We start from the raw sequence: 26504 nt of genomic DNA, 5'->3' as shown, positions 1-26504 counted from the left end.
TTGGCAATAAATTGTATGATTTATTAAGGAGAAAGATAAAAACAGTATCGTATTGCATATAAAAAGTAAGGATTAGGTTAATCAGAGAGCCGTACGTTTTTCGATCAAAATTTGATCGAAATTTGATCTTTCAAAAAGACGATCAAATTTTTATTGTCGCTATTACAATTGTAGTCCAATAATATGGCGTTCTGAATTCAAAATTTGATCGATCAATCTGGCTGAGCACCCCCTATATATATATATATAAAATAAGGCTCATGGCGCTCTTGAACCCAGAGTCAGACACTTTTTATAATGATCTAAGTTTTTTCTCGAGTTTGACTATTGGAGTATTAATGGTGTATTTGACATAATGATAAATGAAAAGAGAAGGAAAGATATATCACCAGTTTGTTCAACGTCTGTCTTTACTCATTCTAGACATTTTTTTTATTGAGTTACAATCCATGTTCTGGCTCACAAGCCCTTCAATTCATTGTTTTAGATTATCAGACAATCTTAAATTGATAGTGCTCAGGATGTTGCCAGTTGTACTTAACAAGGACAGCACCATTAGTGTTGCCCAATTTGAGAAGAAGTATTAAGGGGTATACGCGTAATAGAATTTTGCCTAACGTCACTCATATTATATGTGCAATGTGACTTTCTTTCCCGATTGGTGAAGTACTGTTGCTGGACTAATTCTACTTCCTAGAAAGAGTTTATATATTTTTGAGAGGTAGAGAAGCTAAAGCAGGGGGAGAGGGGTAAAAGGAGACATTTTTGGATTATTATTTATATTTTCTGGTATATGCCCTTTTGTTTTTTTTTAGAACTGGGTGACTTGCTTTGGATAAAGAGCTGAAGGACATTAGAATTATTTTAAGGATTATCTTGATGACAGTATCTTCGCGTATGACAACTGTGCTAGGTAAGAAGGGCAGGTTGATATTGATCGATTCATTAGCGGGTGTAAATACATTGGTTGACCTATATTTTTGTGTTTTGTTTTTTTTTTGTAGTGAACAAACTGTCAATTATAATTGGGCTGAAGTGTCTCGGAGACACTTTCGGTTTGGGTTGCCGCTATTTCTTCCGGTTCATTGCTCCTGGAAGACGATGGTTTTGTGACCATGTAATTTTTTTTTTAAAAAAAAAATGTCTTTTAGATTTCTTTAGACGCGTGGTAGCTTTATATAGATATAAAGGTATATGGTAGTGGAGTTGGTAAGAATGGTAGGAAAAAAAAGGGCGGTGAAGGATAGAGGTGGTCAAGTGTACGATTTTGCTAAATGGGTAATTTTCTGTTTAGTCAGCCAGATTGATTTCATATGTCTGCTCACACTAAAATAGAATGAAAGTCAAAGATTGGTACAATTTGTCGTAGTTTTAATATATATTAGAGTTAAGATGGGAGGCTTAATTGCACAAATGTTGTTGTGTAATATATGATATAATTAAGATGGCTTCTGTAGGTTGATTCCCTCTCTTTCTTTCCATTTATTTATTTATTTATTTATTTAATTAATTTTGATTTTTCGCTACTCCAAAAACCAAAAAAAAATATTCCAAAAAACAAAAACAAAATAATGCCAGACGTTAACAGCAATACAGAATTTACTTTTGATTATAGCCGACGAAGCCCTGTTACATATCAATCATGGAAAAAACTCGATGGCGGCAAGGACAACATGTCTGGTTTAGGGAGACTCTTGCAGTTTTTGCTCAAAGATGATGGAAAAAATCTGTATTTGTACATTGGTCGCTCTAAGGAAGGATATAAGGTCAAGGCATCCAAAACGAAGGTCATCAATGAATGCAAGCAGATTTTCTTGGACCAAGGAATTAGCAGAACAACTGCACAGATTAAGACCAAGTTAAACAACCTGTTAAACAAAAAATACCGTCGCGCATATAATTTATGGACTGAGAGTAACGAAAGCCCTTTTAGCGGTGATAGATCTGAAAGCGAAAAAGAAGAGTTGGAGAGTAGGTCAACCCTTTAACATACACACACATTTATATGCAGAGTTATTATTAAAAATTGAATCTAATCTATACACCTCAATAGAGAAATGTAATGAGATCTGTCAAGACTTTTTTAAACTGAAAGAAATCTTGGGAGAAAGACCAGAGGCACCGCCTGTACAAGTCATTAAGGCTCCTGTTATCGAGGTTGAAAAAGAGAACCCTGAACCGGTTGCTCCCCAAGAAGTAGCAGCAGCAGTAGTAGTAGAAGAAGAAGAAGAAGCTGATGATGATGACGATGAGGATGATGATGAAGAAGAAGAAGAGGAAGAAGAATTGGATGAAGGTGAGAATAGCGACGAAGATTCCAGTTCACCTTCTCTGGATAATCAGCCTAGTTCCGCGAGCTCTGGGAGAACTCGGGGTAAGAAAAGAGCAAATTCTTATCTGCAAGTCGCAGAAGAGAACAAGAGAAATTCGCAAAAAAGAGCAAAGGCATTGGAAGAAAGTGTCAAGAAATTCAATTCTGCAAAGATTGCCATGATAAAATCTCAGCATGCAAAGGAACTGGAAGCTAGACAGAGGAAAGATCATTTGGATGCAGACATCAAGATCATTGAAATGAAAGCCAAGTTGTTTGGTTGGTCTGAGGAGAAGATAGATGAAGAGCTTCTCAAATGTCGTAATAAAAGTACTTGCTAACTGACCAGTATGACTTGTTTTTTTGTGTAAGAGCCAGTATTCTTTTTTCTTTTATTCTTTCTTTCTTTATAAGGTTGAGTATCATGTTTAATACTTTATGTAAGTATTCCAGATTTTCTTTTGAGATAATTCCATTCTGTTACCAAATTTATCAAATAAAACCCCGATTTCATTTGACAGTTGTCAAAAACCAAAAACCAAAAAATGATCGTAATCCATATAAAAACGACCATAAGAACAGAACTTGGAGTACCCAATTGAACCAAAAGCAAATACTGAGGTGGTGAATACGTATGCACTTGTATTTTATTATCAGAATCAAATAAAGAGAGTGACATACAATTTCAAGATAACGGACACTGCTGTTGTTGTCATTTGATTAGCTCACTTTTAATACTTCTAAAGTGGAATGAATGAAAATTAACCCCCCCCCCTTCCCTTATTCTTAGAGGACAAAACAAAAAAATATGTATGTACAATATCAATCGAATTTCTTCATATTTGACCCTCTCGTTACTTAATCCTACTTTTGAGAACCCCACCAGAAACATTATATAAATATATACATTCTAAAGAGATTGTGGAAGTATCAGCAGGCACAGGTACTTCTGGAACCAACTACTTTGACTCTAGAAGTTTATTAGAGAGATAGAAAGTTCATTTGTTTTCTTGGTCATCTTTTACACTTCTCACAAGTGCTGAGCTGGTTTGTGGGTGAAACGCTGTAACAGATAAAGTTTAAAGCCTGTTATCAACTGGCTCATATAAAAAATACTCTGATAAAGCTCGGCGGTATCCAACCGTAAAGATATGAGATGAAAACATATAAGAAAAAAGGGGAAACTATTTCAAGAAGTATTGTACTATTGGTTAAAGGATAGGAATCAAGGATTTCATGACAAAGGTTTCTATTGACAATAACCCGAGCCGGGTAGAAAAAAATATATCAAATATTCACCGGACTTGTCCGAGGAACTTTCTTTTTTTCTTTCTTTCGTTTTCAACCCCCCACTTCATATATATATATATACACACTTTTGATTTATGCTTAGAACACTTGTTTCAATTATTGACAAATGTTGTGTTTAACGGATGGTGTGATCTCATCAGACATCTTCAGTCACAATTATATTTTATCAGCTTACGACAGAACTAATTTGTCCTTATATACATTCTTCCTTCTTTAACTGTGTTCATTGTACATTCAGTCTCTCATCGATGGTCAGTAGAATACAGACAGACAGAAGATAATAAAATAAAAGAACAAAAAGTCTTTTATTATTGTTATTGTTATTATTACTGTTATCATATAAGACCAGTGCATTATTGACATATATAGATAGTCTAAAAAAGGAATATCTGCCGAAGAAAAAAGAAAGCGTCTCGAAGAAATGTTTCTAGAGTCGGTAAGGGGCAAGAAGTGATTGCAATACCACAAAATTGGTGCAACTGACCAGCTTAATACATATATACATTACTCCAATAAATTCAAATATGCATGTATTATTGATAGGGAGACTTTTTTCAGGCAAAAGATGTCGAGAAACTCGGGTCAAAAAAAGGGATTGGTATGTAGTGCAGCCCTTATATTGCCAATATTCATCAAGATCCTTTATATATATATATATATCCTTTTAGTGAGCCAATCAATCAAAGAAGTTCTTCAGAGTCTTGTTGATGACGGGCTTGTAATGACAGACAAGATTGGGGCTTCTAATTACTTTTGGTCGTTTCCTTCGACAGCAATACTAGCAGTGAGAACCCATATATTTTCCTTTACTGTTATTATAGTTAAATCAATTTATTTAAGGAATTAATTTATTTTGTGCATTGAATTAATATAGAAAAAGATAAGGATCGAGGAGCTCGAGGCAGCCATCAGAGAAGAAGGGAAGAAGAAGAGCTCAATGGAAAATACAATAAATCAGCTTTCTGTGGAGAATGAACCAACTGTAATACGGCATAAATCTAGTTGAATATCCAACTTAATTTAATCCAATTCAATTGACCAACAGTGTATATGTGTATTTTTATCATTATTTTTCACGCACACTTTTTCTCTATCTATCTTTCTATCTTTGCCTTTTTGTTTAGGATGAGAGAATAGAAATACTCAGGAATCTCGAGCAAGCAGAAAAAGAGCACAAGGAGCTGTTAAAGTCCCTTCAGCCCTACAAGGATAATGATCCGGCTTTAATGGAAGCAAAGAGTAAGTTTTGAATAAGTCTGTGATTTATATATCTATTGGTTTTTGATGGTTAAATATTCTACAATAGAGAACTCGGCCAAAAGATCCAAAGAAGCAGCCAATAGATGGACAGGTATTAAACAATTACAATTAGACTTTTCGAAATGATTTATAAATTAAATAATTAATTTATTATTATTTTTGTCCTGTAGATAATATTTGGACAATTAGATCTTATTGTATCAATACACTCGGCACTGATCCAAAGACATTTGATGAATCGTTTGGTATACATGAAGATTTTGATACCTTGCCTTGATGTCTTTAAACAATAAATAACCGTAAAATTCCTAAAACGTATACATATATTATGCCTGCTAAATAATCGTATATACAAAATCTATAGCTCTGTCATAGAGTGTGACCTCTTTAAGCTTAAAGAAAGACAGTTTTGGTGGGGGAGGGGAGAAAGAAAATTGAGTGTCTGGTAATATTTTATTATTTATTTATTTTCTTTTCTCTCTCTCTCTCTCTCTCTCTCTCTCTCCCTTTCCCCTATATATTTATAATATATATATAAGTATATTTGTATATTTGGTTAGAAACAAAGAAACAAAGAAAGACTATGCCACAATTTCATCCTGCTAGTAAAAGACCTTCGTTTGTCAATTTCCCTATTCCATTTGACCATCCTTATATACTCCCGACCCTTCTCTTGACCGTTTCGGCTTCATCCTTGGTCTATTATTATCTTCAGGCGACTCATGCAGCAGATCTCATTGAAGCAGTGAGACATCGCGATATCCGCAGACGACGCACGCTCAAACGACCCGAAGAAAGATATGCCAGTCTCAAGGCAAGTAAATATACTTAATACAATATATCATATTTTACAAGTCTTTGGTCTTACAGTTATATTAATGGTTACTTGAATAATATAAATATATATATTTTAGATTGACCGGTTGTTTGTAAATCCTTTCAAGGAATGGCAACCCGTGTCCTGGTGGGTAGCTGTTCTGTTTTGGTTTCCTCGGTGGAGAAGGAATGGTGTCCCCAAGTCAATCAAAGTAAATACATACAATAATAAGAAATGGTGTGCAATGGTAATAATTATCAAGGAATCTCTTACAGGCATTGGACGAGAGCTTGCCAATCCAGACTCCTTCCTTTGACATCATCTTTCCAACTACCGAGATGTCGGCTTCGTTGGAAAACCCAACCCCAGAAATTACCTTTACTTGGCTGGGGTAAAGAAAGAAAAACGAAAAACGAAAGCGTACAAGCTATACACATGTACACATATAAATATACATACATACATACATATATATATATATATATGAGTGTGTATGGTGTATTTATGTGCTGTGGAATATGTAAAGTAAGGTGTACAACCCATACACTTATAATGCCCACTGTTATTATTGTTATTATTTTTACTATTCTTTATTGTAGACATTCAAGCTGTTTGATGACAATCGGGGGTATTACTGTCCTTACTGATCCAGTATTCACTGACTGTCTTGGACCTCCTGGATTTGGGGGACCAAAACGTTTACGACCACCGCCATGTGGATTGAAGGACATACAAGACAAGATTGATATTGTACTGGTGTCTCACAATCACTTTGATCATCTGGGTAAGTCCTTGCGAGAGAGGAGCCGGACTGAACTCTCTCTGCAGACGAATCGGTGGTTCGGACCCTTGGAAATTCGGTGACATGGTACACACCCCTTGGTCTTCGGGATTGGTTTGTCAACCTGGGCGTAGATAATGTAAGCAAACATAGTGTAATTTGGACCAAGTCTATTTGGTGATCTGATATGATAGGATGGCTATTTAGGTAATCGAATTAGACTGGTGGCAGGAGATACATCACAAGGAAACACCTGACATTGTTATCGCATGCGTGCCGACCATGGTGAGAATGAAATAAAACATTACAACAAGATCACAACTAAATTTTCGAAACAATGTTTAGCATTGGAGTGGCATGAGGAAGCCGTTTGATGTGAATCAGACTCTCTGGTGCAGTTTTGTCGTGAGATCCTCCAAACATCGGCTCTTTTTCTGGTAAGATTAATAAAGCATTAAAGCTTATAATACTAACGATCCAATTATTACTAATATCATTACCTTTTCTATATATATGTGTGTGTGTGCTTGTAGTGGAGACGGCGGTTATGTCCCGGATCTATTCAAGGCAATCGGAGAGAAATACGGTCCTTTTGAACTGGCAGCCTTACCTATAGGAGGCCATGAAACCAATCGTCCTCAACAACACATGTCTGCAGAACAAGCTGTGCAAGTACACAAGGCAATTGGATGTCCCAGGGTGTCTGTAGGGATTCATTGGGGTACATTTATGTTATCAAACGAGCATTACCTGGCACCACAAAAATTTATTGAACAATGTGGAGAAAAAGGGTTTAAGACAACGGCCCTGGGAGAGACATTGTCCCTTTAGCTTATAGAAATAAACTCCTTGCATTAAATGCAGTAAAGCAACTGTGTGAATTTACGCCCTTGATTCTTCTTTTTTTTTTTTTTTGCTTTATTTTATATATTTATTCTTACTTTTATTTACTACAAGGAATGTACATACAACCCTACCTATCTACATAATTGTACACCTAAACAATTGACTAAATAGCTAATCGAAATGACTGCCTGAGAGTCTAAACTATCTTGGTCAAATTTGATTTGATTTGATTTAATTTATTTTTTTCTTTAACTTGGCGTATATTTGCATATACCTTTTTATTTTATTGCTATATTCAGCTGTCTTAGGGGTCCTGTCTAACCACCCGACTTCTTTACTTTTATACACATAACAACGCTTTGAAGGTTCCTTTAGAGCCATACTGTCCCGTATAATGGTTAATAATGAAAGGAGTGGCCAAGTCAAAGGTTTCTTTTATTTTCTTTTAATTTTATTTTATTTTTTTAAAAAAAAAATGTATGTCTGTAGAAGGGATAGGATGGACATTTGAACCCATGGTGGTGGATGACGTGAAAATATATCACGTGATTAGTACAATGGAAGGCAAGAGTGCCATTGACCCTGCCCTTGTTTGTTTATCGTGGCTTATTGTCTAGTCTGAAATCCCTCTCTTTTTGTCTCCCCACTCTTTGCACATCTGACCATGTCTCTCTCCCTCAAGAACCTCGTCCAGAGCTCCAAGTTCCTCACCGGAATTCTTGCCCCCGTCTCCAAGGTGTATGCTGGTGCTGCTGGCTATCAGAAAATCGGTAATTGACCGCTTGAATTAAACTCACCAGACAACTCAACGCGCTGCCATCTTGCTTATTCCTCCTCTTCTTATTACTATTATCCATCTATAACAAAACTCAACAATTACCGATGTACAACATATTTATACGATAAATTGCCATTTGTTTTGTTTTTAATTTTTCCCGGCCTGACTTCCAACCACCCAACCGACGAACCAACAAATTACAAACCACAAATTACAAATTACAAATTACAAACCACAACCACACCAATATCAATATCAATATCAATATCAATATCAATATCAATACCGATACCAAAATGCCTACAATACGAAATATATATATATATTAAATCATCAACAATAACAAATGCGGGGGTGAATACAACAATAGGTCTCCGTTATGATGACTTGATTGCCGAGGAAAGCGATCTTGTACAGGAGGCCCTCCGTCGTCTTGAGATTGCCGACCCCAAGGCTGCTTACGACCGCGCTTACCGTATCCGTGTTGCCCAGCAGCTGTCTCTCTCCCACGCTCTCCTCCCCAAGGATGAGTGGGTTACCAACCAGCAGGTATGAAATTTGACTAAATATATATAAATAGAAATACAAATAGAGAGAGAGAGAAAAAAAAGGAAAATATGTGCAGATTTTGAGAAAGGAAAGGACTGATGTAAGAGCATATACACTTGTTATTTCAGGACAAGAGATACCTCCAGCCTTTCATTGATGAGGTTGCCTCCGAGTACGCCGAACGTGAGGCCTTTGACAATGTCAAGGTGGCTGCTCGCAAGTAAAGAAAGAAATATATATGTATATATATATAAAAAAGGAAAAAGAGGGTAAAAAAGGGATATATTTATATACACTTTAAAATATTCATATAATTAAATAACTTCTTTGAATTTATACAAAAAAGAAAAAGGAAAATACATAAACTGTTCTTTACATAATCTCTTATTTCTGATAAAGAAGTTTGTGGTAAAAAAGAAAAGAAAAAGAAAAGAAATGAAAAATAAGGTGATCTTGTTAATTATGCACAAATGCATATATACATATATAATATAGAGATGTCTGTGTATGCTTTGTGTAAATGTAGAAATGTACAGATGTACAAATATGTGTGTACAAATTCGTACAATCGTTGTCCTTTAGGCTTTATTCAAAAGGGATGTCACATGTATCGGGCCAAACTTCCACGCAGAAAGCCACCTTTAACAGTTTTATTTTTATTTTTATTTTAGCATTTACATTTACATACCTCCCCTACTGACATTTAGCCCTAGGTTATTTTAATTTCACTCTTTTGGCGAGAGTTGAGTTTTCAACCCTTCTTCCTCTCTTTGTTCTTTCACTTTGTTCCGATGTCTTTGCTTGGCTTACCTTTTGAGTTACTCTTGTCTGTTCTCCGTCGACTTCCTGGCTCTTCATTGGCCCAGCTGTGTCTAACCAGCCGGGAGGCATACGAGACTTGCGTTCCACTGCTTTATGGTCATCTCCGGCTAAGCTACCGCCATCACGTCCGACAGTTGGCCATTGGGATGCAACATCGGCCACTCCTTCGAAAGACAATCGAGCTCTATACACAAAAGGTTACTCTGCGTCCCAAACAGAGTGGGAATCACTGGCTGGTGGCAGACTTTTGCCGTTTGTTCCCAGAATTGAAGCAAGTGAGAGAAGTTGTGTGCAGTCATTTTGGGTTTCTGTCTGTGGACCGAGTCAGAGAGCTGGCGGGGAGTTTACCCCAGTTGACCCATGTCACCCTCAACCACTGCCGGCTTGTTGCTACGCAGCATCGAGGTGAGATACGCGAGACCGAGTGGGGGTCTACCGACACTAGTGGTATCGACGATGAGCAAGAGCAGGAAGTAATTGCGCCGACTCCAAAGAGCGAAGAGATTTTTGAGAGGGTGTGCCATCTGAACGCCCAATGGACCGACTTTTCTGTTGGAGCAGCCACTCAATTGCTATCTTCCATGCCGTTGCTCGGCTGGATCGATCTCGGTGCAAATCACAATCGAATCCCCACCGCCAACGATGGAGTGGTGGCCAGTTTGTGGGAGCACTGCCCTCGCCTTAGACATATGTCAATATCGCTCCAGCAAGTGAGTGAGTCGACCCTGTGTGAGCTGATCAGTAAGTTTGGTGGCCAACTTGAGACGCTTGCTATTCGATGTGATGGACTTGAGACTCTTGGTGCATTGGCGACCTATTGCACACGCCTGGAACGTCTGGTGATTAGGGCAGCAAACACGCCATGGACGGTTGAGTTTACGACCACTCCACCTGATGAAGAGATTACAAACACTGTGGTGAGTATTCTTCAACACTGCCAGGGGCTTGTTCAACTAGAGATGGTGTCCTGGGTTATGCAAGATGTACCAGTGATCGTATGGCGTGCCATGGACACAGTAATCGAGAGACAAGGACCATGCCAACCGCTCTCCCTCAGCATTGCCCTGCAGCCACACAAAACGTGCCTAAAGCCAAAGCCATCTACGGAGGATCCTATTCAGGGGTACCCTCACGGAACTATTAGAAAAACCCTTAGACTAGAGCAAGAAGTTCTGCAGGAGATCCGCAAGGAGATACATAGTCTTGTCTTGACATCCTAAGTCTTCTTTATTATAATTTTTGTTATTATTGTTATTATTGTTTTCTTTTTTTTTCTTCTTCTTCTTCTTTTGTATCTTGTACATCTCACTAGATTGCCTATCTTTTTCTTCTTCTTTTCTTCTTTCTTTGCACGTCTACGCATAAAAGCATACACATACACATACACATACGCATACACATACGCATACACATACGCATACACATACACAAACACACACACACACACACACACACACATATATATATATATATACATATATTTGCAATAGCAATTACGCTCATTCACTCGTTCACAATCTCACAAAATTCATTAACAAAAACTCATAAATCATAAATCCAAATACACACCAACTCAAGCTTATTTTTTATAGATATATTGGTGTATATATGTACCTCATTCAAATATAAGCATATAAACATTCCATATATATATATATCTATATTAAATACATATTTTGGTCTTTTTCCTTCTTCTGCTTCTGCTTCTGCTTCTGCTTCTTTTTGGCCTTTCTTTTTGTAGCACAAGAAAATGAAATCAATACAACCCTCCCCTCCCCCTCTTCCCCTTGTTCAATAGATCAATCTCCTTTTGATTTTAATGATGGAGAAAATGACAATAAAAAGTAATATACAGGGCATTTTGTGCGTGATATCTTTTATGTACTCGATAAATTAATTCCCATTCTAAGCAAAGGGAATGGGCATGAATTGGAGATCAACAGTCACTCTTTACAACTTGCTTTGGTTCTTCAGTATTACCTAAATCTCTTTCTCTTTCTCTTCTTTATTTTTAATTTTAATATATATATATATATAGTATATATAGTATATAGTATATACATACTCTAATCATGGTAAGTCTCTTGATAAATGAATTAAATAATTAAAAATAATTATACAATTAATTAAAATGCAATTTTTATGGTATATGTGTATAAAACTAAACTAATGCACAGTATTGATGTTTTCATAGTCGGTGAGTCAAGCATAGAACGTATATAAAGATATTCTGTACATGGATATTTCAAAAAAAAATTTAATAATGATTCAAATCTTATAATCGTATTTCAGTATTTTTTGCCTCATTTAACAAATGGTAAATAAGTTGAAGCACACAGACTGTGATCCAATAAAACTCAAATGGGATTCTCTAGGATGGCAAGTAGATCAAGCAATCCTTTCAGAGGAGGATCGCGTAGTGATTATTCGCTTTGGTCACGATTGGGATCCTACATGTATGAAGATGGATGAGATTCTGTACAGCATTGCAGAGAAAGTCAAGAACTTTGCTGTTGTTTATCTGGTTGATATTACCGAGGTTCCAGATTTTAACAAGGTAATTATTAATGATAACAAAAAAGAAGGTTGGCAAGATATATTGACCTATTATATGAATTAAAGATGTATGAATTATATGATCCCTGCACAACCATGTTCTTCTTCCGTAACAAACACATCATGGTTGATCTGGGTACTGGTAACAATAACAAGATCAACTGGGCCCTTGATGACAAGCAAGAAATGATTGATTTGGTTGAGGTAATAAAAGAAGCAATTTTCGTTCATTAATTAATTCATTCTTTCTTTGATTAATTCATTAATTCATTCTTCACTTTGATTATCGCACAAAATTTCTCCAATAATAATAATACTCTTGTTCTCATCATCGTTTTCTTTATTTTTTTTTTAATTTCATTTGGTCTTGGACATTATATATTCTAGACTGTGTACCGTGGAGCACGAAAAGGTCGGGGTTTGGTGGTGTCTCTCAAGGATTACTCTACAAAATACAAGTATTAAAATCAACTTGCAAACAATATTGTACAATACACTGCACCACATCCGTTCTTTATTATCTCTCCTTTATATCAAACATATAAACGAGAGAAAAAGAAAGAACACCCAAACAAACAAACAAATAAATATTATATATTATATATTAAACAAATTGGTGGTACTGAAGGTGGTACTGGTACTAAAGGTGTTGGTGGTGTTGGTGACGTTTTTATGTATAAAAGAGACATGCAGATAAAAGGTATGAAAATAAAGAAATAAAGAAAGAAACAGAAGAGGGGGGAGGGTCTTGGTGGTTGAGGGAATATGGGATATGATATAGTATATAAAAATATAAAAAGATTTCATATTTCATATTTCATATCTTTCTTTCTTTTTTTTAACAGAAAAAAAAATATGGAATTAAAATAATAAAATTATGAGGGAATCAGCCGCAAAGAAGCCCCTCTCTCATCGTCTTTTTGACTCTTGGATTGGATTATGGATTGTTGCTTTTGGTAGTCAATTTTTCGTTGGCGTAAACGGTCAACCTTTTCTTGAACTTGTTCGGTGGTGAACTTTGTCTTGTTGAATTTCCACTCGTACCACGTCGCAATCTCGCCTGTCCGGTTGTCCAATCGCTTGTTCAAAAGCGTCCACACCACTTCATCGCGAATGGGCTGGTTATTGATCGTACTCTCGTCGACTGGTAGCTGAAGGGCCAGCCGGATCCACTCGTGGCCAAGGTACTTTTCTTTCAGTCTGCGGGTCATCACCTGGACTTTTACCATGGCCACAGCCCTTGCAAATGCAGTACAGGTACTGTTAGAGTCGTCAATGTCTATATTCTGGTTGCGAAAATTTTCGGTAGCCTTGAGGGCGGCGGTGGCGGCAGGGATAAGATCAGCCAAGGAGGTTGAAGGGCAACGGAGGGTGGGAAGAGTTGGTTGTTGTAACTGTAACTGTAGCTGCTGAGCATTTTTGTTGTTGCTGTTGTTGTTGTTGTTGTTGTTGTTGATGATATTATTATTATTATTATTATTATTATTATTATTATTATTCTGAGGTTCAGTCAATAGGGGGGTTTCTGTGGGGGTTAGTGGCAAGTCTACATTGAGAGAATCATTTTTGGTGCAGGCACTGGTTGGCTGTGGACTGTTTGGTGGAGTTGGTTGTGTGATGAGGGCCACTTGGGTGACCTCAACATCTACATTAGAGAGATGGGGTAAAGTACACTGTACAACACAGGTATTCATAACAAAAGTAAAAGTGAAAGAGATGAAATAAATAAATAAATATATATATATATATAGTTTAGAAATATAGTCTAAATGAATTATGCAACATCTAGTTTTTATATATAAAATAAAATATTTTTTTATTTTTTTATTATTATTATTATGTATTTATTTTACAGTACATTTTTATTTTATATATTTATTTATTTATTTTAGTTGTTGCTGTTATACACGTTATATAGATAGACAAGCTTCTTTTTTTTTTGTATATATTACATTACAGATTACATTATATTTAATGTATTTCTTTAACTAGATGGTAAAGAAGTCTAACCAAAATGCAAACATCATTGTACATGACGAGATAATAGGAGACAGAACATAAGGAAGAAGAATAAGAACTGTGTATTTTCTGTTTCAAAATAAATAAATATATATATATATATATATATATATATTATTTACTTATTGCTAACATGCCGGTAATTGACTTATTTGATAGATAGCATTTGCACAGCAAAGTATAAAATATATAATGATAATGATAATGATAGTAATTGTTAATATTATATATATATATATTGTAAAGGGTTCAATTTGATCTACTTTTTATATGTATATATGTAAATCAAGACTAACGGTTTAGTCGATTAAGAAGCTAAATACCAAAGGCTTTGAAACAGATTTAAAGAAGAAGAAGAAGAAGAAGAAGAAGAGGGTCAAAAAGCAAGAAAAAGTTTAGAACGTCTTTCTCTAGTTTGTGAAACAGGTTAAAGGGCCAAGTCATCTCCCCTCCACAAGCTCCGCCTTGATGGAGCCTTTCCAACAGGCCATTCTGTATTTTTATTTTTGACCCACCAAATGTCACCTGCTTAATCTATCCTACTCGGCCCATTTCCGACAACCCGACAATAATTACTGGCGAGACTTTGGATAAATGAATGTATCTTGACAGTAACTGATGAGTGTATATTATATAATCTGTAAATATAAATATATAATATTGGCCTGTAACTCCAAAAAGTAATAATCATAAAAATAATACAAAGGGGATATGGTATTCATTTGCAATGCTTTTATAGTTTATAGATTAAAATTATTATTTTATCTACATTTGACTCCCCCTCCTCCTTCCTTCCTTCCTTCCTTTTCCCTCATTAAACAGCTAAAACCAGAAAATAGCAATCTTTAGTTACTATCTTTAATACACTCAAAACAGAAAAAAAAAGAAGTTATATTTGCTCAAAAGACATGAGCTATCTAAGATAGATAGAGTCCTACTAGGCTACAAATTCAACCAAATGAAACAACCACCAAGCCAAATTGTATAGAGTAAATCCAAAAAAATAAAAATAAAAATAAAAATAAAAACAACAAAAAAACAACAGAGTATGGCTCCAATCTCCGGTTTCCGGCTCCCCTCACCCGCATTTCCTTTTTATTTTATCTCTCTCTCTTTCTCTCTCTCTCTCTCTCTCTTTGTGTTTTATATATATAAATATATAAATATATATATAAATATTTTTCATTTCTTTTCTTTTTCTTCTCTATTAAAGAACCTGTGTAGACTATAACTACAGCAACTACACCATTATAGCAACTACAACGACTACAACAGCAAATCAATTTTATTTTATTTTATTTTATTAGTTTTCTCTCTTTCCTTTTCTTTCCGTTTCTTTTAATATTCGCCCATGGCGTCTTCATCAAACTACCACCTGTCAGCAATAGCCGCCGTCACAAGCATTGCATTGGCAGCCTCAGGTTATGCCTTATCAACTTCCATCAGCGACTCCAAACGACGAAGAAGACGCATTGCAACCAAGATTATGAAAGGTGATGACCAGCTCTAAATCACAGTGCATCCCTATTAAACCAACCCTTTCCAGAGCGAGACGGGAAATACATCCAAGGTTTAATCAACACTGGAAATTCATGCTTTGTCAATGCCGTTTTACAGGTAAAGATATATATATATATATAAACAAACAATCCCCAAGTCGATCCTGATCTAAATTGCTTGTCTTTCTATTCTTAGGCACTCGCCACCCTGACTTGTCTCAGGTCCTACTTGGTAAGCAACCAAACCACATTCTCCTCAAACTCATCCCGATCACTACTTCCCAGGCAGAGCGTGTTGATGACCCAGCAGAGGAACCCGGAGATGCTCCCGTCACTAGGAATGAAGCTATTCTTAGATCCGTAGCTTATGCTCTCTACACAACTGTTGAAAGTAAGTACAGCCTGTCTATTCTGTTTAGAGTATCAGTCAGCATCCTACATTATTATTACATATAATAACCATAAAACTACTACTATTACTAATATTTCTGCTGCTGTTATTGCTGCTCTTTTATTTTATTTTACTTTACTTTACTTTTCTTATTATTATTATTATTAATAATAATTTGTAGTGCTAAACAGACCCCTGGCAAGGCCACGCTCAGCACTTCCGACCGATATAATCGAGGCTTTAGAAAGAAAGACCAAAGGCACTATTAACCGTGATCAACAGGTAGAGTAGCAAATTCCAGATATCTCACTATTTGAGTTTTTCTGTTTGTTTATTAATTTTTAAATACACAGGATGCCCACGAATTATTCCAGATAATAACTAGTGCACTGACAGCAGAGGAAGAGGACCAGTACAACCCCCGGGCAACATCTCTGTTTGATCCAACCGCACTTCGACAAATGACTCTCGAGACTGTAAGTCGTACTTACGATCCTAGCCAAAAACCGGAAATTTACAAAACATAGGAAAGCCGAAGATTGACTTTATTTATTTGATAGGAAGCCTTGACTAATAATGCCATGGAAAACTTTGAAACGTCTTCCATGTCTTCTATCGGTACAATGGGATCTATGTGGAGTTCATTTTCAGTATCAACTGTAGGAGGTCATCTTCACCCTCGCTCACGTCGTCCAAGAAACCCATTTACAGGTCTGGCTGCATCAAAGATCAGCTGTATGAAGTGCTCATACACCGTAAGTTTTGCTTGCTTTTTTTTTATATATCTATCTATCTATCTCTATTTGACTTGAACTTTATTTTTTATTTTAATTTTTTATTTTGTGATTTTCAGGCTCCTATTCGTCACCATACCTTTGATAACATTTCTCTAACAGTACCCCAGACAGTAAGCATTACTAATGATTTTTATATTTATATATAAGCCAGAAGAAAAACAAGAAATTAAAGTCAAAATTGAAACTGTGTGGTACCTGTAGTCGAGCTGCACACTCGAGAACTGTCTTGATACCTATACAAAAGTCGATACCTTGACCGACTTTCAATGCCGTAAATGTGTGTTGATTTCTACTGCTGAGGCACTCTCACGCGAGTTGGATCTCCAGCGGAGTCAAGTAGAAAACGGAACAGGCTCACCCGAGCGTATTAAGAGGCTTGAACTGGACATTCATAGACTAAAAGATGCCATTCATTTCAACGTAGAAGCCTCACTTGTAAGCCACCATTCTACTATCACTACTACTATCAACAATAGAATTAATCATCATCTTATCTTATCTTTACATTTCTGTGTGTCTTAGAAGGGAATTTCCTTGCAGCCACCTGCTGAAATGGCCAACACCACCAAGCAGACCATGTTTGCCAATCCTCCAAAGGCACTTTGCCTTCACCTCTCGCGCTCTGTCTACCACCCATCCGGGAATATTCAAAAGAACCACTGCAATGTCAAGTTCTCCGAATTCCTTAATCTTTCGCCTTACACCACCAACGGATTCCTCAACACCGGTGACCCATCTGCTGCCCTGAGCTCGCACAACGTTTCGGGCGGTTCATCGGCACGCCTCATGCCTTCCCCATCGCGCACTAGTCGTACCAGTCTTGTGTATTTGCGCAACATGGCGGGTGGTCAACGCTTTGTGCATGGCAGAGATGGTCTGAATGTAGCCCTCAAGTCCAAGGATGAAGACGACCAACGGATCATCCGGAACGCACTCCCTTCCATGACCCTACCCTCTCTGCGGGGTATTCAGTACCGTCTCAGCGCTGTGGTGGTCCACTACGGTGGCCATGACTCTGGTCACTTTATTACCTATCGCCGTAAGAAACTCCCTACAGGTCTCGATATCCGGTCACCTCTTGAAACCAACGATTCTCGTCCACCCACTAAATTCTGGAGATGTAGTGACCAAACAATCGAAGAAGTCGATATTAATGTTGTTTTAGAAAGTGAAGCCTACATGTTATTTTATGAACGCGATGTGTAAAAAGAAATGAAGAATGAAAAACACAGCAAAAAAGAAAAAGGAAAATCAAACTCTCCAAAACTCTCCAAAACTTTCCCCTTACTCTTACTTTCTCTCTCTCTCTCTCTCTCTCTCTCTCTCTCTCTCTGCCTTTTCTGTTTTCAGCCAAATCCCAGAATTTACACATCCGCAACTCAATACACACAATAAAGGATCGACGCGTTTTCCATCTTGCTTTCTGGAAATGCAATAATGAAAACCTCGCCTCGCCTCGCCTCGTCTCGCCTCACCTCACCTCACCTCACCTCACCTCACCTCACCTCACCTCACCTCACCTCAACTCAACTCATTTCAACTCATTTCACATATTTCTCTCGCTATATATAAAAATCTATATTTCATGCTTTTCTTTCTATATATAACTTTTAGAAGCCATAGCATAAAAAGATACGAAATAAATGTAGTAAAGATTTTAGGAAAAATTTAGACATCTACCAAACAAAGGAATCTTGAATATAAAATTTAAATAAAAATCATAAAGAAATTACCATATATATATACATGTGTGTGTGTGTATGTGTTGTATGAATTTTTCTTTTTTAGTTTTTTTGTTTGCCACCGAGATTACAAGCAACATTAGGCAACTAACCGAAAATAATAACATTGCACATATGTAAGCAACTAAAAGTAAGGAATAATGGAAGAGCTGTTAGTCTACGGGGCGCGGATATATAAGATGGTCAATACATCGTGACTGAAACGTGCTTTGTTGAGATCGAAAGACTAGCAAACACAGGACAATCAAACTAGGCTTTCTCTACTACAATAGAAGATTGTCATTGACCTGAAAGCTTTACATGTCACTGGATTTAGTCAAGTGTATCTTGACAGAAAATCCTCAAATATTTGTACGGGCGAGAATATGTTGATAAGCCCAGAATGCCAAACATCATTGACCGATATTATGTTAGCAAGGCATGTAATTTGAGCTTTTACCGAACAAACAGGACCCAACCTAGGGATAAATGTACCGGACAGAGATATGGTAGCTGTCTTGGTTATGCTAAGTTTTACTTGCGTTCGAGACCTGTTCAAACGTATCAAGAAGAGATGGTACAGAATACTAGGGGGATCACATTGAAATCCAAACAAGTATGGTGATGTCAAAATGGTGCGTAAAAGTGGTCAGATAATAATTCACTTGTTATAAACCATGACCTCTTTTAATATGTACTGACAATTTGGATATTTAAGTCATAAGTATTGGATATGCACCCTGTTGTTAACCTTCTATTTGATCCAGCAAAAAGTGCCACTGCAGGGTGTTTTTTTTTGCGAGTTGATAATGATACATATATAATTCAGCAAGAGAGCCCATTATATGCAATACTTTCTTTTTACTGCCATAAAACTGATTTGAAAGTACATCAATAAATCGGTATGTCAGAAGTTTGGTGAATAGTTTCGCATTGCAGTTGATAAAAGGATATTTGGCTGCCAGTTTTTGAGATTTAATTTATCCCCGGATTGTGGTAACGATACCAATACATTGGATTCTATAAATAAGAACTGTTGTGTAGCTTTATTACAAATTAAACTGTGTAAAAACACAAATCATATAGAAATAAAAAAACAATAACCAAAGTTGTACTCGTTACACACTTGATACAATACAGGCAAACATTAATCGTATCCCTACAATACTCTAAACTTTGATTCTTTGTGCGTCTATGGCCCTGTCAATGTTATATTTATATATGTGAATAATACACCTGTACCGTAGCATAATTCAATATACTAAAGGAAATCAAAACAGTAAGTCTGATACCAGATCAATTGACTGGATTTACATGTCCAAAAAGAAAAAAAAAAGAAATCGTGTTTTCATCATCATCATCTTGTTCTAGTTATTTCTGTCCTAAATTTGGTCAATTATTGTCACTTTCTCTTTTTCTCCTATTGGGGAATTATTGTACGGTTTGGTAACCTTGGAAATAAAATATTATTATTATTATTCTTATACTTTTTCTTTTCTCCACATGATTCACACTTGATAGGAAATCATAATAAAAAATAATAATCAATCATGAGATTATTGCGCTCCAAATGACGCAAAGATAGAATATTTGTATCGCCGACCATAACAATTTACAACAACAGATCAAATCCAACTCACAAATTATATTTTGCAAGCTATGAAGTATCAACTTTCGTAGTCCGCTAATGGTTTTTTAAAAAGAAAGAAAAAAAGATTTTTATATGTGTATGTAATATTTGATTTGATTTGATTTGATTTGATTTGATTTGATGCAGAATTTAAGGATGTTGAATGTGGGACAAAATGATGATGAGTAAAATGATAATTGAATAAAATAAATGAAATGAATGTTGCTTCTAAAATAAACTAAAAAGGAATTTATCTAACTAGATTGTAGTTGTTTGCAGGACCTTGGCATAGTTCTCAGAGTTACGCTTGAGAATATCCAAGATAGGACCAAGCAGTCTACTGAAGCCTCGTTTGCCAAGGGTGGCACATCGGAGCCGTCCTTGGGCAATTACCGTAGCAGCACGTGGGATATCATGCAATAGAGCAAGTTCTAAAAATGACGAGTTTGGAGTGTTAATGGTGGATAACACAAGATCAGACCACAATTAATCATTTACCTCCAAAATAGGCTCCCTTTGTCAGGCAATTGACCTCTTTCTGTATGCCGTCCACGTCGGTTTGGTAAACCAGTGCATCTCCTGACTCGATCAAATAGAAATTATCTCCGAAACCGTTCTGCTGGACTACTGTCTCGCCTTCTTCAAAGCACACATACTCTAGTGCATCGGCCACCTTGAACCTCTCACAAGCGTCCAGAGAAGCAAGAATAGGAACCTCGGCTAGGAATGATTCATACATCTGGCGTCTGTGTGAGGCATGTTCGACCACAATGCGGTGGAACGTGAGACGGTCCAAGGCCCAAAGTACTCCAGAGACAACAGACACAATGGTTGCTGCACGAGGGCTGTCGTACATCAGGGCTAGCTCACCGAAGCTTCCCCCGGGACCATAAGTTGTGACCTTTTGCTGATCCGAATTAATATAACAGTCTAGCTGGCCTGAACCGACAATGTAAAAATAATCTCCAATAGCACCCTGCTGGATCACAACCTCGTTGGGAAGCACTTGCTTTTCTGACATGGCGTTGATAATGTCTTGGTGCTGGTTTTCATCAAGATTGCGAAACAAAAAATTGTTTCTAATTGCAGCCTGGATTTGTTCTTTTTGGGCGTTGGTCTTGGGTATTATCTTTTGAATGTAATCCTTGTCTCCTCGGGCTAATGGTGTCATAGACTCCGCACTAACAGACGTTCGTCGGCCACGGTTAGAAATTGGTGCAGTAAATTCAATCATTTCGTTCTCAAATGTATCTTCGTCTTCAAAAACATCCTCTTCATCGCTACTGTAGGCTTCTAAAGGATCTTGCACTAGAGCAGGGGTGAGGCTCGGTGAAGATTCGGTTGGGTGTGAAGTAACTCTAATAGCAGGGAGTGCATGAGGGTGCTCAGCTAAATATACATTTGGTTTAATAAATTAATAAGTAAAAGGAGCTAAAATAATAACAAGACATACACACATACACACATATATATACATGTATATATGTATTTGTATGTAGATGTGTGGATGTGGCTGTTGGTATTTCTTACATGTCTCTGTGATATATCCTCTCCAAAATGATCGTTGGCTAGATAGTCTTGATTGGAAAAAATTGGTGCAAAACTGAAGGACATCGTCTGGTTTCTGGTAGTAAAAATCTTGTGTGAGTTCTTGAATTATATCTGCAAACTCTTGTTCGGTTGATGTATCTGATATGAATTCCATTTAAGAAAAATAGAAAAGAATTTAAAAAAAAATGTGAAAGAGAAAGAGGAGGCTGTAGAGATTAAGTGAAATATGGGTTGCATGAGATTATAAACACTATTCAAGGCTTGTATTACCTGCCACGTTGTGCGCTCTTTGGAAATTGCTTTGAGTAAAAATTTTTTTTTTGAGTTGCAACCATCCTCTCTTTTACTTCTTTTGTGCAGGCAATATGGAGGTAAGACCACCAGTCCCCATGTCACTCACGCCCCACATGTCCATATCGCGTACAGTGCAAGATAAACCTTCTGAAAATAGAAGTCTCACTCATCTAATCTCCTTTTATAATAGCAATTCATTGTAAATCTCGATGAGCTGTTGACTAAGTTGTCACAAGCCCAGGATTCGGAAACCATTCGCATTGTAAGGATCTTACTTTCGACTCAAAATAACCCTGTGCTCACCACCCTCTAATTAAACCTTAACATGACAGGCTACCTCTACTCTCAACACTCAGTTCTACGCAACCTCTGACTGCGTTCCAGCTCTTGTTGAAATCATTGCCCGTTCGCCTCTTATCCATGTTCGTCAGCTTGCCGCAGTAGAGCTTCGTAAGCGTATCTCAAAGTGGTGGCCCGAAATCCCTGACCAGACCAAGACTGGCCTTCGCACACAGTTGCTTCAGATCTCTCTCACCGAACAACAGTAAGTCGGTGGCTTTCTTTTCTTTCTATTTTTGTTTGTTCTTGTCTGTTTGTGTGTTTGTGTATAACTCACATCTGATTTTTCATCAAATAAGTGAGCTTGTACGCCATTCGACTGCTCGCGTCATCTCTTCTATCGCACGCATTGATGTGCCTGAAAACAAGTGGCCTGATCTGCTTAACTTCTTGAATGAGTCTTGTGCAAGCCCTAACGCTTCTCACCGCGAGGTCGGAATCTACTGCTTGTATACTCTCTTTGAAGTTATCTCAGATTACTTCCTCGATCACATGACACCTCTCTTTGATCTCTTCAAGAAGTCTATTGTTGATCCCGAAAGCAAGACTGTCAGAGTTACAACCGTTCTGTAAGTGTAAACCAAATCAGTCTAAATAAGAAATAACGAGTCCAGTATTAATAAAGGTTATTTCTGCTTCTTATTTTCTTGTGTTTTCCTTCATCTTATTTCTAGTGTACTTGGAAAGGTTGCAGATTTCATTGACACCGAAGATAAAGAATACATCGTATGTGATTTGGAAAATTCAAAAATCGCATGCTATCAAATATTAACATATGTCTACAGAAAATGTTCAAGGAAATGATCCCCGCCATGGTCAATGTCCTCGAAAAATGTCTTGAAGATAATGATGAGGAGAGTGCAAGTGAGATCTTTGAGGTCTTTGACATTCTGTTGATGTTGGTAAGTAAAAATGAGTATATATATATATATCTTAGGACAATAATAATAATAAAGTAAACACGTTTTGATGTATATCTCTTTTTTTAGGATGCTCCCCTTCTCTCCACTCATTTGGTCGACTTGATCCGTTTCTTCTTGACTGTTGGTGCTAACCGCGAATTGGAAGATTCCCTCCGTGTTCTTGCCCTCAATTTCCTTATGTGGGCTGCTGTATAGTAAGTTAGAAAAAGAAGAAGAAAGAAGATATATTTTTCTGTTTTTGACGTGTCACATAACATATAATCACCGTGTTTTTTTAACAGCAAGCAGAACAAGATTAGAAGCTTAAAGATGGTTGGATTCATTGTCGAGAGCCTGATGCCTATCTGTACCGAAGAGGATCCCGAAGATGTTGATGAGGACTCTCCTTCTCGTGTATGTGTTTATAGAATAATATAGAAATACCAAAAATTGTGGGTAGAGTACTTTTTTTCTTTCATTTACTCACCTACTTTGTATCTGTATTGTTCCATAAGGTTTCCTGCAAGGTTCTCAATGCTCTTGCCACAAACATGCCTCCCCAGCAAGTTTTCCCCATCATTATCCCTGTCATCCTTTCATACATGCAGAACCCCAACCCTGGCTTCAGAAAGGCTGCCATGGTGGCTTTTGCTGTTGTTATCGAAGGCTGTGCTGATTTCATGAGCCCTCAGTTCAATGAGCTCCTCCCTCTTGTCTGCACTGGTCTCCAGGATCCCGAGATCATTGTCCGCCGTGCTGCCTGCATGGCACTCGGTTGTCTCGCCGAGGAACTTCCAGCTGAGATTGCTGAGCAGCACCAGGTCCTCCTTCCCCTTGTATTCAATCTCATGAATGACACCAACCCCGAGGTCACCAAGCACGCGTGCAATGCTCTCGATGCCATTCTTGATGGCCTCGGTTCCGATGTCGTCCAGTACCTCCCCATGTTGATGGAGAAGCTTTTATTGTTGCTTGACAACGCTTCTCAGACCGAAACCAAGGCTACTGTGATTGCTGCCATCGGAAGCGCTGCTCACGCTGCCAGCGAGGCATTCCATCCTTACTTTGGAGAGGTCTTGCCCCGTATTTGCCATCTTATGTCTGCCAAGGAAGGAGGTGATGCCATGATTCTCCGTGGTGTTGCTACCGACACTGCTGCTGCAATTGCTGAAGCTGTTGGTCCCGAGATGTTCCGCCCTTACTCTCAAAACTTGATGAACCTCGCTATTGAACAACTCCAATTGGACTCTCCTCGTCTTCGTGAGTGCTCTTATGCATTTTTCTCTATCCTTGCTCGTGTCTATGGTGAGGAGTTTGCTCCTTATCTTCCCACTGTCATGCCCCACATCATCTCTTCTTGCCAGGCTGAGGAGAAGGAGGACAACATTCTTCAGGGTGAGATTGATCTTACAACTGGTGATGGAGATATGGATGATGAAGATGAATTGGAGAACTTCAACTACAACTCTGCTATTGCCGATGAAAAGGAGTTTGCTGCTGATGCACTTGGTGAACTTTTCGAGAACACTAAGACTCACTTCCTGCCTTACGTTGAGACTGCTATGGAAGAGCTTACCAAGCTCTCTTTCCATATGTTCGAGGGTGTCCGCAAGGCTGTTGTTGGAAGTCTGTTCTCGTTCCTTAGAACCTTCTATGTTATCTCAACTCCCGGAGAATGGGCTGCTGGTCTTCCCTTGTCTTACACTGTCCATGAGAATGTTCAGCATATGATCTCTACTGTTATTCCTACCGTATTATTGATGTGGAAGGATGAGCAGGATAAGATGGTTGCTGTCCAAATTTGCCAAGAGTTTGTTCAGGCTCTTAAGCTTATGGGTCCTTGTGTTGTTGCTGAGAGTAAGTAATCTTTTTTCTTTTAAAAAAAAGAAAGCACCTGACATCTTACTTGATTTTTTTCTTAGCTCTTGAGAACACTACTCGCAACGTGCTCGATATCTTTGAGAAGAGATCTCTTTGCCAGCAAAGCTTTGACGATGAGGACTTTATTGATGAGGATGAGGAAGCTCAGTCCGAATCTCTTCTTATCGGTGCTGCTGCTGACCTGGTTGCCAGCTTGTGTGAGACTATTGGCGAAGGCTTTTCTTCATACTTTGATGTGTTCCTGCCTCTTATTGCAAAGTACTACGTAAGTAAATCTTCTTCAAAATTAATTCACATTCAAAATCAATACTCACTATTTTTTTTTGGTCTACAGAAAAAGACAAAGGCTTCTACTGAACGCTCCATGGCTGTTGGATGTCTGGGCGAGTGCATCACTGGTGTTAAGCGTGCCGTGACTCCCCATACTGAACGCCTGTTGCAAATGTTCATCAAGGCATGTGCCGATGAAGACCAGACCGTCAGAAGCAATGCAGCATTTGCATTGGGTGTTCTTACCATCAACACTCAGCTTGATCTTAGCTCGTAAGTACCGGTAATCTGTGTGGAACGTACAATACCAATGCTATTTTTATTATTATTGTTATTCATCTTTTAACTCTCGCTAATTTTGTTTCTGGTTTTTGAAATCACCAGGCAATACCCTGCTATTTTGACTGCTCTTCACCCCTTGTTCCAGAACCAGTCTCTTCCAAACACAACTGATAATGCAACTGGTGCCGTTGCACGTCTTATCTTAGCACATCCTGATGCTCTGCCTCTTGATCAGGTTTTGCCTGTATTCTTGGGCGCTCTTCCCTTAAAGGCAGATTTTGCTGAGAACGAACCTGTATTTGAGTGTCTCTTCTCCCTTTTCCGTGCCAACAACCCCTTTGTAAGTCTCGTATATAAAATACTAGTGAGTACCTCCATATCCTAACAAGTTTTGTTATTGTTCGGTTTATCCTTAGATCTTTGCTCATCTTGCTCAGATTTTGCCTTTGTTTGCACATGTATTGGCTGATGAGGACCAATTGACCGAGGCAACTCGTGCTCAACTTATCGAGCTTGTACGTGCACTAAACGCTCAAAAGCCTGAGCTGAACTTGGCTTCAAGTGAATTGGGACGTTTCTTGTAAACGATCATTAACAGAAATAATGCCTATCCTCTTTTTTATCTATTTTCTTTTGTGCGAATCCCACAAAACTAAGTAACTACTTCTTCTTTTCCTTTTGTAGACCATGTTCCCTTTCTTTTTTTTCTTACTTAAAAATATAATGCCCCAGCTTATCATACAGAGTCTCTCCTCTATATTTATATGTGTGCATATATGAATATTCATATTGTCGGAAAGGCCTGTTATTTATTATTATTACCTATAATATATGTGGATTCAACTAAGATTTTTATCAATTTAATATGTATTTTAAGATTATTTAGTGTTATATTTA

General features: G+C 37.6%; 10 protein-coding genes across 10 annotated transcripts; 8 read left to right on the top strand and 2 right to left on the bottom strand.

The window, feature by feature from the left end:
- Nucleotides 1-449: 449 nt before the first annotated feature.
- Nucleotides 450-1182, top strand: PHYBLDRAFT_173506 (hypothetical protein; the record flags this gene model as incomplete). The annotated part of the gene is made up of 4 exons (XM_018437048.1): nt 450-580; nt 870-913; nt 1005-1117; nt 1162-1182. 4 exons carry the CDS (start codon nt 450-452, stop codon nt 1180-1182), a joined length of 309 nt encoding a protein of 102 aa, XP_018286556.1.
- A 2365-nt stretch (nt 1183-3547) lies between these two features.
- On the top strand, nt 3548-5159 carry PHYBLDRAFT_173504 (hypothetical protein; the record flags this gene model as incomplete). The annotated part of the gene is made up of 8 exons (XM_018437047.1): nt 3548-3583; nt 3996-4058; nt 4166-4220; nt 4291-4406; nt 4497-4604; nt 4747-4861; nt 4929-4973; nt 5053-5159. The coding sequence occupies 8 exons, from the start codon at nt 3548-3550 to the stop codon at nt 5157-5159; spliced, it is 645 nt and encodes a 214-aa protein (XP_018286555.1).
- A 242-nt stretch (nt 5160-5401) lies between these two features.
- PHYBLDRAFT_183283 (hypothetical protein) lies at nt 5402-7345 on the top strand. Its single transcript, XM_018438746.1, has 8 exons — nt 5402-5696; nt 5797-5910; nt 5975-6090; nt 6299-6483; nt 6528-6619; nt 6688-6765; nt 6826-6917; nt 7014-7345. Exons 1-8 carry the CDS (start codon nt 5466-5468, stop codon nt 7309-7311), a joined length of 1206 nt encoding a protein of 401 aa, XP_018286554.1. The 5' UTR covers nt 5402-5465; the 3' UTR covers nt 7312-7345.
- A 620-nt stretch (nt 7346-7965) lies between these two features.
- On the top strand, nt 7966-9044 carry QCR7 (ubiquinol-cytochrome c reductase core subunit 7 QCR7). Its single transcript, XM_018440153.1, has 3 exons — nt 7966-8096; nt 8475-8653; nt 8782-9044. Exons 1-3 carry the CDS (start codon nt 7991-7993, stop codon nt 8875-8877), a joined length of 381 nt encoding a protein of 126 aa, XP_018286553.1. The 5' UTR covers nt 7966-7990; the 3' UTR covers nt 8878-9044.
- A 400-nt stretch (nt 9045-9444) lies between these two features.
- On the top strand, nt 9445-10695 carry PHYBLDRAFT_150685 (hypothetical protein; the record flags this gene model as incomplete). The annotated part of the gene is made up of 1 exon (XM_018432534.1): nt 9445-10695. One exon carries the CDS (start codon nt 9445-9447, stop codon nt 10693-10695), a length of 1251 nt encoding a protein of 416 aa, XP_018286552.1.
- Nucleotides 10696-11789: 1094 nt separating this feature from the next.
- On the top strand, nt 11790-12496 carry PHYBLDRAFT_150684 (hypothetical protein; the record flags this gene model as incomplete). Its single annotated transcript, XM_018432533.1, has 3 exons — nt 11790-12032; nt 12098-12235; nt 12419-12496. 3 exons carry the CDS (start codon nt 11790-11792, stop codon nt 12494-12496), a joined length of 459 nt encoding a protein of 152 aa, XP_018286551.1.
- Nucleotides 12497-12906: 410 nt separating this feature from the next.
- Nucleotides 12907-13725, bottom strand: PHYBLDRAFT_173500 (hypothetical protein; the record flags this gene model as incomplete). The annotated part of the gene is made up of 2 exons (XM_018437046.1): nt 12907-13341; nt 13582-13725. 2 exons carry the CDS (start codon nt 13723-13725, stop codon nt 12907-12909), a joined length of 579 nt encoding a protein of 192 aa, XP_018286550.1.
- Nucleotides 13726-15265: 1540 nt separating this feature from the next.
- PHYBLDRAFT_79336 (hypothetical protein) lies at nt 15266-18473 on the top strand. The gene is made up of 10 exons (XM_018443454.1): nt 15266-15543; nt 15597-15667; nt 15746-15781; nt 15835-15940; nt 16122-16222; nt 16294-16416; nt 16501-16695; nt 16794-16847; nt 16939-17172; nt 17260-18473. The coding sequence occupies exons 1-10, from the start codon at nt 15402-15404 to the stop codon at nt 17941-17943; spliced, it is 1746 nt and encodes a 581-aa protein (XP_018286549.1). The 5' UTR covers nt 15266-15401; the 3' UTR covers nt 17944-18473.
- A 1873-nt stretch (nt 18474-20346) lies between these two features.
- PkaR2 (protein kinase A regulatory subunit) lies at nt 20347-21793 on the bottom strand (the record flags this gene model as incomplete). Its single annotated transcript, XM_018428580.1, has 3 exons — nt 20347-20519; nt 20587-21444; nt 21619-21793. The coding sequence occupies 3 exons, from the start codon at nt 21791-21793 to the stop codon at nt 20347-20349; spliced, it is 1206 nt and encodes a 401-aa protein (XP_018286548.1).
- Nucleotides 21794-21993: 200 nt separating this feature from the next.
- Nucleotides 21994-26468, top strand: PHYBLDRAFT_127721 (hypothetical protein). Its single transcript, XM_018429182.1, has 13 exons — nt 21994-22010; nt 22124-22195; nt 22266-22477; nt 22572-22841; nt 22947-22998; nt 23058-23174; nt 23262-23389; nt 23477-23588; nt 23690-25031; nt 25097-25320; nt 25390-25598; nt 25710-25947; nt 26024-26468. The coding sequence occupies exons 1-13, from the start codon at nt 22005-22007 to the stop codon at nt 26189-26191; spliced, it is 3150 nt and encodes a 1049-aa protein (XP_018286547.1). The 5' UTR covers nt 21994-22004; the 3' UTR covers nt 26192-26468.
- Nucleotides 26469-26504: the final 36 nt, after the last annotated feature.

This window comes from Phycomyces blakesleeanus, assembly GCF_001638985.1.
Source record: "Phycomyces blakesleeanus NRRL 1555(-) unplaced genomic scaffold PHYBLscaffold_25, whole genome shotgun sequence".
Taxonomy (NCBI): domain Eukaryota; kingdom Fungi; phylum Mucoromycota; class Mucoromycetes; order Mucorales; family Phycomycetaceae; genus Phycomyces; species Phycomyces blakesleeanus.
Note: the sequence above shows the minus strand (reverse complement) of the source record. Positions and strands in the feature narration are given on the sequence as shown.